Raw genomic sequence first — 17914 nt, 5'->3', positions numbered from 1 at the left:
ATGTTTCCTTAGACCTTGAACTCATATGGGGATTGGTAACATGCATATCCTTTGACTTTCAGTGCTTGGCTTAAGGCCCTTTTATTCATCTAAGGCTTTTTTTCCCTCTAATTATGATTTTGTTTCTGTTACATAATTACTGTCCCTAGGAGCAGCACTGTGCTTATATGCCCTGTAAATGTGATTGGCTGCCAAAACAAGTTACATCAATACTGCCAGGCACTGCAGAGCTGCTCTTGGTGGGGATGCCAATGAAGAGTGAATTTAGTTACTACTGATCAGACACTGTTGAGCTACATGAGGGAAAGGTACAGGAGGTGATAGTTGGTACTAGGATAACTAACCAAAAGAGAAGTACAAGGGGTGGGTACTGGAGCACAACTATTACTTATTTGAGTCCCCCAACACACTTGGATATATATAGGCATGAGTTCCTGGGGCACAGGAAGTAGGTGAATTAGTATAAAGATTGCTCCACTTAATTAAGAACTTGTAAAGTGTACAAAGCATGTTTATTGATGTATACAAAATATATTTGATTTACTAATTCAGCCTCAATGAAATGCTAGGAGGGTATCATTCCTTTATTCCTCTTGCGGTCTGCCATAACACGACGATTGTGATTTGCTCTGGCTCCTTTGTTTGTTTCTTTCTTTCGGCGTTCCTGTGTTGTTTCACGGGTCTGTCCCTGGCCTCGGGCCCCTCCAGCAACAGTTGCTGCGTTATCATGTCGGAAACTAAAAAGACAAATATAAAAAAAAAAATAGTAGTGACTGCATTTATTCTCCCACACTGTAGAGAATATGCTGCTTGCTAAACTCATTTTCAAAGTCATTTTCAAACTCTAAATAAACAATATTACCTTACATCAGCCAATTTGCAAACTTTTCTGAAGGATTACACAACCTTCAGCTGTACTAATGAGATAACCACCACTGATAAAATTATTTTTGCAGAGATTATTTTGTTACCTTTGTCCTATAATAAGGAACGCTTGGCCATTGGCATAATGTGAACACAGTGGGGTTGGCATACTTTACCTGCAGGATAACTGTTTCCCTGCTGAAAGTGGATAACCCCTTTAAGACCTGCTAAAATAACTGACTGTCCTGTAGCTGATGTATTTATGACATTTTCCCTTTATTAGGTCAGAAAGTATCAATAGTTCCACACAAAAAAGAACAAAGTATTGAAAAGTTTTTTTACATTGTTCAAAATTTTACCTGCTGTGGTGCAAATTAAAGCAACAAGTGGTAGACAGGAGGGGCAACAGCATGCCAACCTCCCAAAAATAAAATGGTTTTACCACAAACCTTTCTCTTTCCGTATTCTTCCTGACTAATCATACCAGCATTCTGCTGGTGCCATGGTCACTACTGGTACTGTACAGTAGCATGAGGCTGAATCTATGGCCCGACTCAGGTTTCACAGGTAGTCCAGATCCCCCAGGATGACATCCATTTGTGCCCGTCACAAGAGAGAAAACTAAGACTGGTAAAAAAAAGTAATATTGCAGAACCAAACTCAGAATTATCACACCCAGCACTAGAAGTAGAGGCAAAATGACAGAGTGTCCAGAAGGGATCAACCGCAAATCACCCCTACTTACATAACAAGGGTATTTGCAGAACCCCAGTTTACGGTAGACCTAGATCAAGATTTTGGAAGTCTTGATGCCGAACATATGTCAGTAGAAACATGAGAAGGGCTTACCCTTTCCTGGCATAGTAATTTGCTCTTCTGGCTTCTGCTCGTTCCCTCAGCACTGCTGGGTCCTGAATAAAGTGATCGGGCTGTTAAGAGAAAAGATGTTGCTGCTTAGCTATTTGTACAAAGAAACTCAGAGAAATGAAATTCATATAGATAATCCAAAGCAAACATTTTACACATTTTTTTAGATGCACATGTGTTTTTTTTTTTTTTTTTTTTTTTAAATACAACCTCTACAACTTTTTTTTTACCTTTGGACCAGTTTCCTCTTCAGCTTCATTCTCTTCTATTTCCTCCTCTACATCTTCTTGGTTTCGGGATCTTAACACTTGAGGAATGGTGAACGGTCTTGAAAATAGGGAAGAAAATAACACGATACAATAAATACATTATTCAAGAAGCGAGGAAGCAGAACACCAACCAGTTAAGCTATATTTTTTAGAACCGGGTCAGCAATGGCAGCTTTCATAATCTCTCACTGACGGTCTACTTTAACAGCCAGGGCTATACTTACCTGCGGCTGATCAGCTCATCATCAGAATCTGCATCATTTGCTCCAATCTGGTTTCCATCATATGTATCATCATACTCATCATCATAATCTGCATCTACTGGGAGTTCCTCTGAGATCATACTATACTGAGTGTAGCGCTCTTTCTGTGCCAGTATTTCACTTTTATCTGCCAGCAGTTGTGTTGCACTTTCCTGTTTTCTAGAAAGAGAAAAAAAATGTTTATAGTTTTACAATTTTTGAGCAAATATTTAAAAAAGGCCTCCAGCCTAGAAAACGTATGCAGCAACCAAAGACAGAACTCCTGATCTGTAGGATTTTACAACGTTAGTGGTCAAGAAAGTACTTAAACCCTGAAATTGTCATGACGACCTTGCAACTAGCATTATATAGCAGAAAATAACTGCAATGGCAGTCCCTCATGTTCCTAATGGACACATCTCCTATAAAAACTGTCCACTCTACTGCACTGACGAAATGCATGCAAACGGCAACACATTACAACGTGTGTTTTGAGTGTTTGTGTGATGCAGTTCCATCCATTTGGAAATGCACCTCAATGTACGTTCTCAACACAATGCATTGCAGTGGGCTACATTCCCAAACATGCAGTAGCATTCCAAAGAACATTTTTTTTTAATTCTACAAAGGTATTAAAAAATTGTAGCTACAAAGTAGGAGTAATAATCTTGCTACATGTTAAAATCTGCACATTTATTTTAAACTAATATTTTGCCATAAAATTAACAGGAATACAGACGTCTAAAATGAGTTCTGCCATGTTAAACATTACATTACACTTAAAGTACACTTATAGTCCCTGTGGTAATACTGCCAGTAAGATGCAGAGCCCATTATTCAAAATGATCCTTACCTCCTTCCTTTCCAAATCCTCGATGTGTCCACAACATCTCTGCTGAATACATCAAATTCATCCTCTGCAAAAACATTTGACCTCGACGAGACAAGAGGACATGGATCCACCTTCTGCTGTCTACAAGGCATGAAGAAATGTCACAACCACAGTTTGAAATGAAAACAATAATCCGAATCACCTGTTTTTTATTTATTTTAAACTGTAGTGTGCAGTCCCAATCAGAAGAAACATCATTGTTACCTGTCTTAATCCACTGTCACTGACCTCTGTGTATCTACTGCCTCTGTGAAAGCTCCTATCTTTGCCTAGTATATGGACGAAAAACAGGTGAAAGCTGTTTTACCTGCCAAAGAACTTAAATATTTGTCACCCCATGATAAGGAGACATATTTGTTGTGCTGCAATAAATGCCTACAGGCCTTCTCCCTTCCCATGCCTGTGACTAGACAGTGAGAGATGAAGCAGATCAGACTGATAAGCTTAACTTTCTGGTATTTTGTTTCCTACTGCAATCAGCATGTTTCTTATTAGCACATACAACACTGCAGCTAACTGCAGTCTACTTACAAAAATACAGTGCATACAGTGCTTGCATACAATACTTTCTCTGGAAAGCTTGGAGTACCTGCTTTGTGTTTATATTATAGATTAGAAGCCTAGAAAAGTGCCAAATTACTGGTGGTAGGTGGAGCAGAAAGGAGCTGACCCACCCAAGAGAAGGACTTGAATAATTTAAGCACTTTTCCTATTGAGAATAAATTGCTTCACAGTACCTTCAAATGCAGAGGGCAGTGATGGCTTGCTTTGAAGTTAATTTATTGGACTTACAATACTGAGAATTAGAACAGAGTAGGGATAAGATGGCATGTAACTGATTGATACAAATTACACTGACAGATCTGTTCTTTGCTTCTCTTTACCTAGGCATAGTGCGATCCAGTCCTTGTAGATGTGGTGACAGGTTGTCCTCCAGTAAGTGGTTGATAACAGATTCAACATTGTGGCCATATTCTTCAAGGCATTTTAATATAAATCCCTCCCCAAGATCAGGGAGCAAATCTTTCACCTGTGACACCAATGAGTCCAGTTCCACCCCACTTGGAAATGGTCCTGCTGTAGCTCCTAAGCACTAACACAAAGTAAAATCAAAGCAAATAAAATTAGGCAATGAGATGTTTCAGAAAAAACAAAGAAACAGAAAAAGTGAGACTAAGGACAAGCAAGGTCAGTGAAAGAGTAGCTGGGAGTACTTACTTCAGGTTCATCTAAGTACTGTGAGTTTTGTTCTGTACTGCCACATTCTCCTTCAGAATCTCTCTTTGCTCTATTGGAAGCAGGGGTTGGAATGTGTGGTTTAAATTTTCGAGCCTCAGTCCATGCACTCTGCACACCATTCAAAATATAAGTGGTTCGAGTCTCATCACTTACAAAGAGTTAAAGAAACACTTTTGTGTTTACACCTTTATCTCCAGCTTTACCTTTTGTTAATTCTAGGCTTGTAGAGAGTATATTGCTGTCATGAAAGGGAGTACCTAATCCTCTGCACATTTCACTTTGCACACATGAAGCAAGAAAGCTGCAGCAGGTATCCTAAAGCCCACCTAATTTCCTTTCTGATGAAAAATCAACAAGTCTTCTCCTACTGCTCTGTGCTAGCTATGGCCTTCCTCTTTTAGACATTTTCTTTCCTTTCAGTCATCTAGCATCAATGAAATGTGTTGGCATTACTCGAGGCAAGCTTATTCCTCCATCCTAAAACTTTCCAGTGATATCCTCTGGGGTAATGGTCAGTGGTGCTTCCCTTATATGCCAGTGCAGTTTTAGCTTGGCTACCTCTGGCTTTACTAAAAAGCGGTTCATTACTGGGGTGCATTTCTTTTTTTTATTAACAAAGAAAATCCCTATTTTTTTTGGCTTCACTGCTTTGAGTGTTTCACCCCAAATAAGTTCAGATTTCCCTCAAACAAGGAATACATGTATGAAATCATACCCAAAAAAGAAAAGTGCTTTCAAAATTGCTCTTAAAATATATTATGTTAGCCTTATAAAAATATATCAACTACATTTTTACTTTCCTTCTAGATTTTCTCAAAAAAAGGATACCCTAACAATTCTTTTTAACTTTAAGAATTATAAAAGGATACAGTGAAGGGGAAACCTGTTGAAGCAAGCTGATATCCTCAACGACTGGGAATTTTTCATCATAATCACATAGAAACCTGAAGAAAAACACAGGCATATTAAAAAAAAAAAAAAAAAAAAAACAATTACACATTTTTGGGTTCAGTTGCCAAGAGGAAGAAGGATAATTAGGTAATACGACACAGTACTTCAGCCTCCAAAATAACATCTAACATCCTAATTTGAAAATCATTAAATAGTTTTAGGCAAAGAAATTGTGCACAAGAGCCTTAAAATGGAATTTCAACATACAGGTGTTCTTTTTCCTGTCTGCTACCTTTGTGTCTTCTCATCAGAAAAGAATAAATGCAGATGGGAAATGGTAAACCATTTGATGGGAAATGTTAAACCATTTGATGGGAAATGTTAAACCATTTAACAGACTAACTGCTTATAAAGACTAGCAGACAGAACTGTAAATTTATTTCATCTCAGAACTGATTTACCTACCGCCTTTCTGGAAGAAGATTTGTTAATATTTGCAAAAATTCCTCCACATAAGGTTGAATATTTTCTGCTCTGTAAAAGAAAAAATGGTGAGTTAAGCAGTCTATATCTAAGACATAGAGCTCTGACAAACATGCTGTGTTGGCTTTCCACCAACCTGTGTTCTAAAATGGGCTGAAGACAAGTGTTGCTAATAAGAATGTGAGAGATTTCTAATAACTTCTTCTTGGAGTGACACAATCTTCTCCAGAGATCCAGTTGCATGCTAGAAAGAAAAATAAAACATCAAAATGTACAAATACTATTGACTTTAGACTAAACCAAGCATTATTAGTAATAATCATTTCTTCCAACACTCGTTTAAAGAGGAACTAACCTGTGTAATCTTGAAATCTCCTGAGATTAGCAGTCAGAGATCAGTTCTCTAGACCTTACACAGCAAATGTACAGTTATGAGGCAGAAGGCAAAGGAGTGCTCAGATGCCCTCACATACTACGCGTGTGCTATACCAAGAGCACTGGTATGCCCATCTTTACATTTAAAGTTAATTTTCCTTTTAGGTACAATGACATTTCCAGAACCGGTTGAGGATTTTTTGTAAATTTCTGGGTTATTCTGGGTTATAAAATAGCATAAAAATTACCCCTTAATGCATTATAATTTTAATAGCACACAATCGAAGCAGAATACCTAGAAGTACATTTGGAAATGTTTATTGCAAAAAGTCTAAATAATTTAAAGTGAAAATGCCTAATTCAGTCCAAGTCTCTATTTTATTGAACAATTTATGATCTACTGTTCATTGAGAAAGCAGGATATTGCTAGGAAAGGTAATGATCTGCATTGCAGCCATAGTCTAGAATTTAGTTTACACCCAGCAATTAGAATATAGGATTTATTTATAGCAGAAGTAGTTGTGTACAGCTACGATTTGCAACTCTGATGCTAAGCTAATATGTACCTGTCTCACCTAAAGAAACTATGGTTTAATTAAATAGAAGAAACCCCTTTTGAAATGATAAGGTCTGAAACTGCTAAACACCATTCAACAGTATTGAATGTGGCAACTAAAACGCAGTCCGGTACCCGACCACCTTGAAAATGTTGTACTACCAAGTTTCCATTGATAATCTGACTTACTGTAACATTCTGACATATTTTGTGTCAAATATTTACAGTATTTTCATAATAATTTAACAAAGATGATTATTGTCTGACAAGGCAAATCCCAGATACTGTCATGCATTTTCCTGCATTTCAGCTTAGAGACAGAACTTTATTTTTCTTGCAATAAATTGATTTCAGGAAAGAATCTGTCTTTCAGATTTATTACATTTTAAGTCAGCTGCATCTTATAATTATAAGCTTGTTTTATAAATGTTTAGGTGACAGGCATTGATTATGTGGAATTAGAACACAAACATGCCTTGGTTTGATGGAGGAGAAATATGTAAAGAAATGACAGTGATAGTCCTAAAGCAGTAAATGCAGATTTCTTACCTTTCATCCACAAACTTCCTCTTTATAATTGCAGATTCAAGCTCTGGGCAACATAATTCATAGAAGGAACTTAGGCTGAAAAAAAGAATGCATTCAGTCAAATATTTCAGAAATTATTTATTTATATATTGGTACGCTCAATACTTTGACTTTATCCTCACTAGATGTTCAGCACTAATATAAAGCAGTTTTATTCTACACTGATCTGCATTATGAGATTCCATGCAAAATTAGGTTCATTCAAACAACTTTAAAGTTTGCATGTGTTTAAGAGATGCATTTGCACATACCAGAATATCCATTATAGATGCAGCTGCCATCCGTGTCCTGATACTAAATTATTTGGTAATAAAGGGTTTAATAATTTGGTATTTATTTCCAACCAATCTTCATGTGGTTTAGTTTGTCTGACATACGCTGTTGTGCATTTCCTACATTTAACCTTATAGACAGTATGCATGCTGTATAATTGGTGTTGATCTACATTTTGCCAGTCTAGTTGAATTAAAATATATTAAAAAATTGTAACTGCAACTATTAAAAAGAAAGGCAAACATATGCCCTTGGAACCCTGTAGTTAGGTTCTATTTAGGATGTGTTTGAGATAAGGTTACATTTTGATATAGCCTATACTCTCGGTAATCTGTACAGGCAGACCTAAAAATGCTATGGTGTCTACTATAAAAGCATTTATAAATGTTGACAAAGGATTAGGGGTCCTGGCATGTCTTTGTGCTTGATTGGCACCATTCTTCTGCCTACTCCAGCACACATGACCAGTGATAGTTCAGGAACTATGTGGTGTGTCCCTTATATATATTCTTTTTGAGAAAAAAAAAAAAAAGATAAATCAGGACAAAAGAACAGTATTTGAAAAAGGCTGACTAATTTCAAACTGCTACCCTGAACAAAACCGATTAAATATAGGCATTTTTTTTTATTTCACTTGCAGGAAAGACCCAAAGGAAGAACTAAAATAAAATAGTGGAAATAGCAAACATGTCCAATCATTATTGTCATTTAGCAATAAGCACTATCACAGTTGCAATGTATTTGTAATGATATGTGTTTCCTTGCTAAAAAAAACAGGCAGGAAAAGAGGCTCATAAATAGGTAGGGTCATATTCTGTCAAGTATACAACCGGGTTTCTGTTTCAGGACATAACAACTAACAATATGAGAATGCAACAATATCAGTGTATGTGAAGATTGTAGATGTGGTTATTGAAATTGTAGTATTATATGGATAGTATATAAGTCTGGAAGCCCAGGAGGTAACAGGTAACATAGCTCTAGGAGCCTAAATTGTGATAGATAATACCCTCAATCGAAAAAGATGAATTACTTCTGCTACAAGTCTTATCCCCATAATCAGCAATATGAATAAACAGCAGGATTTCAATGCGAAAGAATATATATAATTATAATATATATTTGTATCAGGAACAAACAGTACTGGAGAAAACAATTACTTGCTATATTTACTCACCCACTCAAGAAATTGTGTTTTTGTAATGTTTTAGAAGCAGATGGAAAAATTTCAAGAAAGGCCCAAATTGTGCTGGATGTGTCACAGAAATAAAAGATAGCATCTTGCAGTTCCTGTAATTATAGAAAAACATCAAGGAGTTCTGAGAAGAAGGAAAATGTCAGTGCTTCAGCAAAACAAACATAAGTGACTGACCTGCTCTGCCATATCTAGAGGCGATGAAGGCTTTGCATCTCTGAGCTTCAGGGGTTCTTTACAATCGTCCTGCTGAAGACCACAAACCTTCATAATGGAGCTAAATACCTTTAAAGGATTGTGAAAAAAAGATGTCGGAAAGATAGGTTTGTAGAACAAATCTAATACAATTACAGTAAGGAACAGTATTTCAATAGAACACAAAAATTTCCAAGGTATTGTTCCCTAGAAAAATAGATATCTACTTCCAGTCAGTATAGCAAAAACGCTACAAAATGACAACCTCTATTGAAATAGTTTAACCAACACAAATTATTATTTAATAAAGCAAAGTGCACTGTGCTATGGAAAAAATAAAATAGCAAAGACAATAAAGGCACAATATAGTGTTATGGCTATCTTTATCTACATAAGTAAAATAATGTGAAGTATATAGAATTTGTGATTCAAAGGATTCTATAACTTACGAGTCACAAAACTAGAATAAGTACACAGGTCATGAATTCTGACATAATTTTTTATGAATCAGGGACAGCGATATTTGCTCTTTGCACATACAGGTTGTGCTTTTTGCTTAGTAGTATTGCACAGTGATAGGAATACACTGCACAAGTGACCTTGATTAGACACAGTAGGAATTTTCTAGATGTCTCTCCTAAAGGATAAACCCGCAGGATACGTTCCAGTCCCTTGTCCTGCCATGGTCCTCTGCTATTTCCAACCTGACAGACTAAAGCAACATATGTGGGTTATAGACATCATTGTATTCCTGAAGAACAGGAAAGGCTCAGAAAACAACAAGGATTCCTCTATAAATGCTTCTAAAGAAAAAGATAAACAATAATAGCTGTCTAAAAATATGCACTTCTTAGGAGACAACACCCAAACCTGGTGACAGATTGATCACACACTGGGAATTGCATCATGGGATGCTGGAGAGGATGCTGACACTTCTGGACTTTTAAAAGAAACTAAATTATGGTTTTTGATCAATTTTAATTTTTGTTTTACTGTTATTTTACAATATGACAAGAGATCCAAAAGCACCTATGGGTGCCACCACAGCAGTGAATTTAAAAATGCAATCAGCCAAGTAAGGTTATTTTACTGCCTGTCCCTTCTGCAATTAAAGACCTGCCTGGTCGCAATTTATTTTTTTCTGTAAGTGTTTTCCGTTTTAAATTCCAGCTGGAATAAAAGTATCAATGATGTACAGCAATAAATATATACCGTATTTTTCGCCGTATAAGACGCTCTGGAATATAGGACGCACCCAATTTTAAAGGAGGAAAATCTAGAAAAAAAGATTCTGAAAGATTATTCCCCTTCTGATCACTCATGTGCCATTCATACCGGTATTCCCCTTCTGATCACTCATGTGCCATTCAAATTCCCTTTCTGATCACTCTGTGCCATTCAAATTCCCCTTCTGATCACTCTGCCATTCAAATTCCCCTTCTGATCACTCTGTGCCGTTCTTACCTTTTTTTCCACTGTACGGCAGTTAGGGCAGGGATCAGCAGGGGGCGCTGTGCCGGCTTCTTTCACTCTGCACTGCAGCCAGGAGGAGACACACGCTGCAGCCAGAGAGGACAGGAGACACACGCAGGATCGGGTATCGGGTGAGTATATTATTTTAATTATTTTATAACACATTTGTCGTATAAGACGCACCAACTTTTCCCCCCCCAGTTTTGGGGAAGAAAAAGTGTGTCTTATACGGCAAAAAATACGGTATTTTAACGTTTGTATGTTTAGACCTGGCCATAATAAATAAAGAAAACACACTACACTTTATGTTTTTAGTCCACAAACACACCACATATAAAGTCAAGTCAAAGAGAATTATATTTTTTTAGTGTATTTTTTTGTTATAGTGTGAAAAGTTGAAAACCTCTGACATAGCTTTACCTATGCTTGTGTCACCCAATGGGCCTAGTGATAGTTATCACCAGGACAGACTGTGACAGAAATAAAACAGAAAGCAAATGAAAATGGTGGGAACCAATTACTGGATTTTAAACACATGGACCTGAAAGATTACAACAAGGGAATATTTGAGGGAATGTCTGATTCCCTGTTTTATAAATAGAGCCCCAAGTGTTAACGTACTGACTAAATATCTCCCAATGATTCCCCTACCTGTAGTAATGTTGGTATGCTCTCATCAAGATCCTCGTAATAGCTTGGCTGCTGCTGAAAAATGTTACCTGTAAATACACAACAGAGAATTATATCAAGCATGGAGATAGGAAAAAAGCAAACCAGAAGCACATGGATTATGATGACTTAAATATGTGCAGGATGTGTTTTGTTATCATTACAATTGCACATATCTTTTTGACATTTTTCTTGTGTAGACCTGTTTGGAACCGGAAGGTGTGGTTATCTGAACCCTCAATGATGATGTGCAAGGAAAATGATGCAAAATGCAACAACCGAGAACAACAACAAGAAGAATCCTACTTGTTTGTTATGTCAATACCCCATATTGTTTCAGTTTTGTAAATCTGTATTTCAGAAAAGGGCTGTAATGGTAGTAGGACTTACCAATCATCTTCTGCAGAAGGGCAGAGTTTCCTTTGCCGAACAGAACACATATATCCAAAAGTTTGGGAATGTCAAAGAGATAGTTGTTGTATATAATCTCACCAAAAACAGAGGGAGTAATATGATGATCCTGCATGGAACAAAAAGCAAGAATAACAAGATAAATATCACTAAAGCAGTCTCTGGTGGACAAATATTACTGCTAATGAAACACATGGATCTGGAAGATTCTCCACCATTGACTGTTTGGGGGAATGTCAGATAATAGTTCATACAAGAAAACATCTTTGAGCCTAATTTGCAACTGAACCATTGGTATCTAATAAAGGCTGCATTTAATCCACTATGTTACAAATACCACTGCCACTAACCACTCCAAAAAGACCAGTTGTCATTTAGGTATGTAATAATATGCTAACTCATGTAGAAAACATGGGTCTATGACAATTGTCATCCATGTCATAAAATAATCCTATAGTTCTAATGTGAGACAGTTCAATCTCACACCAACAGGACTATAAAAAACTAAATGAACAAAAGAGTAGGTGACCCCCTTCATAGAAGGGTTTCTGGGATTTCAACACAAAGTAAAAAATTAAACAAGGGGAAAGCTGAACTGAGAATATACGTGAACTGCACCAATGGGGAACTTAGTTTTTAGGTTGATCCATTGGCTTCAATACTTTATGAGCAAAGAACCAGAGCAAGTTCTGAGTTTTTCCCTTACTTCACAAGCAGCATGCTTTTTCCAGGTCAAAGACTCAAAAACTAGTGTTATCCGGTAGGGCCCAACAAGCATTTTGAAGAAGGCAGAAGCTTCTATATTTCTGTTGGTACTGATATCCAATAAAGAAGATAGTGGTATACCTTTGATTCTTTATGTGTTGACATTCGCAGGAAAGTTAGAAAGACATAGCGATGAAGTTTATCCTGCACTTGCTGCACAGTAGGTGGGTAAGGAGTACATCGATCATATTTACGGGGGGCATTGCTCAAAAATGAGTCAAGGCATTTCTGCAAAGATTCATCAAATATCACCTGTAGAGGACAAGAAAAAAATCAAACAAGAAAAAGAGGCAAAATTATTATTAGTGGAAAATAGGACAAAAGAAAGAAGAAGAAATACATACGCCAGAAAAAAAACTTAGACCAACTGTAGGAATGATCATTAATCCAATGAATAGAAAAATAAAATGAAGTACAGCCAAAAGTCAAGAAAGCAACAATAAGAAAAGCAGGAAAAATAATAATATCCAAAAAAATTGTAATTTCCTTACCTGACACCAGAAACAGTCATGGGGCAGTGATAACAACCATTGCAAATCTTTTGTGATAAAATCTGCTCTTTCCAAAAATTCCTCCAAGACTGCTGGAGAACAGGATTCAGGTGGGGGTGTATATGGTAAAAAGTTCCTGGATACCACTCTCTTTGGGTTCTGAAGAGTTAAAAAGACAGACACTGTTAACTGGAGCTTTATAAATGAATGCACCTAAAGCAGAAGTATCGGTAGAGATTAAAAATTGAATACATTCGAGCACGTCTATGTATATTCTGCTTCTACAACACTGAATAGACATATGGAATCATGGAATGAATGATACTCTGATAGTTTTGTTAGAATAAAAAATAAAGCGTGACAGTGTAATCCAATCAGGTTTTACAGCACAGCACAGTGGAAAGGCAGCTGAATGGTAAGAGGAGTGTTGCTGCTGCTTTACTACACAATCATAGGTTAGCTTGTTATACTTGTGGCAGTTTCACCATGGTTTGGCGAGAGCCAGGAGATCATTTCAGTGACTGTTACTTTTGTATAGCGAAAACTTTGGCTATACACCCAGTGGCTCATTCAGATGAAATCCCAGTGCCAGTTTTCGTTACCGTCAACTGAATGGCAACTATTCATGGATAGCTCAAAGCAGAGCTTAAAGTGTGTCCTCCTTCACAATGACAATATATTTGGGTCAGTCCCAATTGGCCATTCAGTTTCTATTTGTGAAGAATATAAAGACAGACATAAAGAGAGTCACTGAGTTGTTGCAAAATCACCAACACAATTGGGTCATCTGTGTTGACCTTAAAATGGTATGCTTCCTTCTTGGTCAGCAACGCGGATACACCAAGTATCATGTTATCTGTGCATGTGGGACAGCAGAGCTCGTGAGAGGCATTGGGTGGAAAGGAATTGGCCTCCAAGGTCTGCTCTAAAACCAGGTGATCCAAACATTCTACATGAGCCACGTGTTGATAGAAAGAATATTATATTCCAGCCTCTGCACATGAAACTGGGTCTGATGAAGCAGTTCCCTAAAGCTTTGCCAACTGAAGGAGACTGTTTCATGTACCTAATTTTGGCATTTCCTAGCCTGTCATTTGAAAAAAAAAAAGGCCGGTGTGTTTGATGGTCTACAGATTCGGCAGCTCATTAAAGATGAACATTTCATCAGGACAATGTCAGAAGTCAAATAGAATGCTTGGTTATCATTCAAAGCCATTGTCAAGGACTTTCCTGGAAACACACGAGCAAATAACTACACAGAATTTGTCCAGAAACTCTGCTTACCCAATTAATTTTCAAATGTTTTACTGTAAAAAAAATGTCATAGAGTAACAATAAATCCTTTGTATGAACAAAAGAATTTGAAATAAACAGATCAAGTTATTATTTCATTATTTCTTCATTGTATGTAAACTTTGTATGTTTTTTGACAAAAATGGAGGGTACTCTATATCGTAAAAACTGGATGTGATAGCAAAAAACTGAAAGTCATTTCTAGATTCACCCCCCAAAAATTAGTAAAAAAACAAGTGTAAGATCTAACTCAACAAAAAATGCATTCCCTGGTGTTATGAAGGATCAGCATCACATGTGGGTATAAATGCCACATACCTAGAAAGGAAATACAACTCCTCTTTACTGACATCCTACCGCCATAGCATTTTGATATTTGCATAACTCCTAAAAGTCACAACACTGCTTGCATTAGGGCTAAGGGCTCTTGAGAGAAATACTAAAACAGTACTGTGATGTTTTCAGGAAGTTATGTAAAGCACCCTGTCACCTCCTTCTGATTTACCTGCATTCCATAAGGATGCACAAACACTCAGTGATTTTTTTACTAGGTCTTCATTTAGGTATGTAATAAAAATTATTTTTTTTTAAATAGTTGATTAACGGGGTGATGATGGAGAAGGAACCAGAGAAGACAATATAATACAAATGAAACTTCAGCTTTAAATGACCTGGCTTTAATATTTGAAATCACTGTACACTGCACAAGTATGCAGATAAGTAGAGGCAGCAGACATTCTTCACATACTTTGGGTTAGTGATGTATTCAAGCCAGAAGGTTTGCATGACAGCCAGCAACCAGAGTGTGCAAAATGCAAGGTGAACAATAGCATCCACTCATATAATCAAATATGACGTCATATGTGACAAAATTATTATCAATTAATTTGTGTCTACTTTACATTCTGAATGTATCTGACACTATAGCTCAATGTTTCTCAACCAGGGTTCCTCCAGAGGTTGCTAGGGGTTCTTAGAGTCACACCAATGATCCTTTTGGCTATCTGTAAGGGTGACATTCTTCCCACTGATCACCAAAGTAATGTATTGTGAGTGGTGGATATAGTAATTATGGTAGGGGTTCCTCCATGTTAAGAAGGTTGAGAAACACCGCTATTGTGGATCCCAAAATGAAAGCAGACCTTGCGGTAAAATGTAATGACAGCATATGAAGCTGCCTTCTATAGCCTGGTAACTAAGCACTACATCAGCCAAATGTAAAACACATTAAAAGAAAAGCTTTGGAAAAAACACAAACGCAGGTCCTGACCACTTACTGTCACAGATGTCTCAATTACCCCTTTTTTATTTTTATATTCTCCCTAGACAAAAATGAGCACGTATCCCTTAAAATGCAGTTATAGGGTAAATTCCAATGTAAATTGAGTTTTGGGGGCTTTAAAGAAATGAGGCAGCAACCTTCAAGGCATTTTGTAAATAATTATTTTATAGGAACAAAATAAATGAACAAAATATTGAAATACACACTGGTGCTGGTGACCTGTAGTTCCATGCATCTTGTATTGCATCTGAACAGAAATAGGAGCTAATCCTATTTGGGAATTTTCACTGACTTCCTCTTTTCTTGAATATCTGATCTAATTAGAGAAATGTTTCCTACATTCCTGTTTTGTCTGAGTAAGAAGAACTCTTCCTAATGTGGATACAGAAAGGTTCTAACCAATCATTATGCTGTTCAAACATTAAATACCATTTAGGCGGGGTTTTACCTAGCAGAATAACTGAATTTACAAGGTAAGCCATGCATACACGATACACAATAAAAAGGCTGCTACCCATCTACAGAATCTTGCCACCCAGTTTCAGTAAATTTCTCGGTTGAACACTGTTCTTGCCGGAGATAAACAGTTGTAATTGCCTCATGCAAAATCTGACATGTGTATCGCTGTCCCCTGATGTTGTCCATCAATGAACCATGGTGGATTGATGAAGGGCCAACTGGGAAAGACCACTGTGCACATTGGAGTCCTGCTTGCTTGTTTCCTCTTAATAGAACAGAACAGTACTGTGTGTACAGTGCTCATTCATCTGTCACTGAAAATATTTACAAAAGATTGTTTCCTGCGGAAATCATCTGATATCCCTTGAATGCCTGTACAAGGCTGCTGGATCACTTATCTGTCTAATACTGTATGGCTGAGGGCTTTGTACATACCTGAAGGTCAACCTGAACCTGATTTTCTGAAGTTCCAAAACACTGAACACTGAAAAGAGGAATAGACTGCAGAGATGGAGACAAAATCTTGCCCCTGTACAAAGCATTGGTCAGACCTCATCTGGAATATGCAGTCCAGTTTTAGGCACCAGTTCACAAAAAGGACATTGTGGAATTGGAGAGAGTGCAGAGAAGGGCAACTAAATTAATAAAAGGAAAGGAGGAGCTCAGCTATGAGAAGAGATTAGCTGAAATGAATCTTTTCTCCCTTCAGAAAAGACGTATAAGGGGGGATATGATCACCCTGTATAAATATATAAACAGTCCATATAGAAAACTCTCTTCCCCATTATTCACTTTAAGATCATTACAAAGAACAAGAGGGCACTCTTTGGGTCTGGAGGAAAAGAAGTTAATTCTCCGGATAAGGAAGGGATTCATCACTGTAAGGTCTGTGAAAATGTGGAATCAGCTCCCTCAGGAAGTAGTTTCAGCAACTACTATAGATTGCTTTAAGAAACACATGTTGTAACACGTGTACAATATTTTGTGTGCTGTAGTGTAGTAATGGAGTGAGCCGGCTTATGATGAGAGTTCATGATTTACTATATGGCTGAAGAATGTAAATATAAGGAAACAGACATACTAGATGGTTGCCATGGCTACAGCAGGCATGCTCAGCAGTGCAGCTGAGCGCAGCCTCCATGTCCATAGCAACCATCCCATATGAACTATAGTTTCCATTTTTCAAACTCATCATTGTCACCTATATAGTAAAAAACACAACAAACTGCCAAATCTGCAGATGCAGTGTCTGGTTTTGTCCTTTACCACTAGTAATAACTACTGAGCACAAAGTTTAGGAGTAGGCACTGGGCAGGGATTAGGTGGATGGGAAGGGGTGTTAGGGTTAGGTGTCTGGAAAGATGGGGGTTACTACATAGGATTGGGCAGCATTGTGGTACCTCAGCACTGGAAGTTGTCAAATCTGATACAATACAGAAGACAGCGATCAATCAGTCAGCAGCCATAAATAAAGACACAACATAATTGCACACACTGCTCACATGACAGTGTACTCATCCTTACATACAATCAGCACTATAAATGGCTGCCACTAGAGAACTAGACGTGTAGCATTTCTGGTGACTAACAGGACTTTTTGTGCTTGGCTTGTCCTCATATTTCTCCACCTACATCCTAAACACATGATGAGATGTTTAAGTTGCAAATTCCAAAGCGAATTAAAAAGACCCAGCTATGTGTAACCACAACTTCCGCCACCTTGTAGTAGAAAGTACATAGAATATGTCATACTGTAAAACTCTCACCAAAGCACTAATAGAGTACGGCCGTCCAGTCCCTGGGTCCCTCTGAGTGATCTGAATCTCGTCTAATGGAAGGTTCGGCATGTTGGTTACAGGGAATAGAGCACAATACAGCAGGCACAGTGAGGGGCAGCGTCACGTGACACTGGGGCACTGTCACCGCTCCGGATACTACACTGCACGGACACTAGAGGCAGTAGAGGGGGCTTGTCAATACGTCCTCACAGCCGCCATAGAGGTGTAGCCATATAGTCACTGGGATCATGGCTGCCATGACAACAGTGCTTTTTATTATTATTATTAAACAGGATTTATATAGCGCCAACATATTACGCAGCGCTGTACATTAAATAGGGATTGCAAATGACAGACTAATACA

General features: G+C 37.6%; 1 protein-coding gene across 1 annotated transcript; it reads right to left on the bottom strand.

Moving 5' to 3' along the window:
• Window positions 1-490: 490 nt before the first annotated feature.
• ASCC2 (activating signal cointegrator 1 complex subunit 2) lies at window positions 491-17695 on the bottom strand. The gene is made up of 18 exons (XM_072415284.1): window positions 17539-17695; window positions 12739-12897; window positions 12329-12499; window positions 11462-11591; window positions 11054-11121; window positions 8912-9019; window positions 8717-8829; window positions 7228-7302; window positions 5884-5991; window positions 5730-5798; window positions 5243-5317; window positions 4353-4521; window positions 4019-4227; window positions 3096-3215; window positions 2225-2422; window positions 1962-2058; window positions 1714-1793; window positions 491-737 (listed from the first exon to the last, which is right to left on the bottom strand). The coding sequence occupies exons 1-18, from the start codon at window positions 17617-17619 to the stop codon at window positions 566-568; spliced, it is 2202 nt and encodes a 733-aa protein (XP_072271385.1). The 5' UTR covers window positions 17620-17695; the 3' UTR covers window positions 491-565.
• Between the last annotated feature and the right edge of the window lie 219 nt (window positions 17696-17914).

This window comes from Pyxicephalus adspersus, chromosome 6 (assembly GCF_032062135.1).
Source record: "Pyxicephalus adspersus chromosome 6, UCB_Pads_2.0, whole genome shotgun sequence".
Lineage (NCBI taxonomy): Eukaryota > Metazoa > Chordata > Amphibia > Anura > Pyxicephalidae > Pyxicephalus > Pyxicephalus adspersus.
This window is presented reverse-complemented; position numbering and strand designations above follow the sequence as displayed.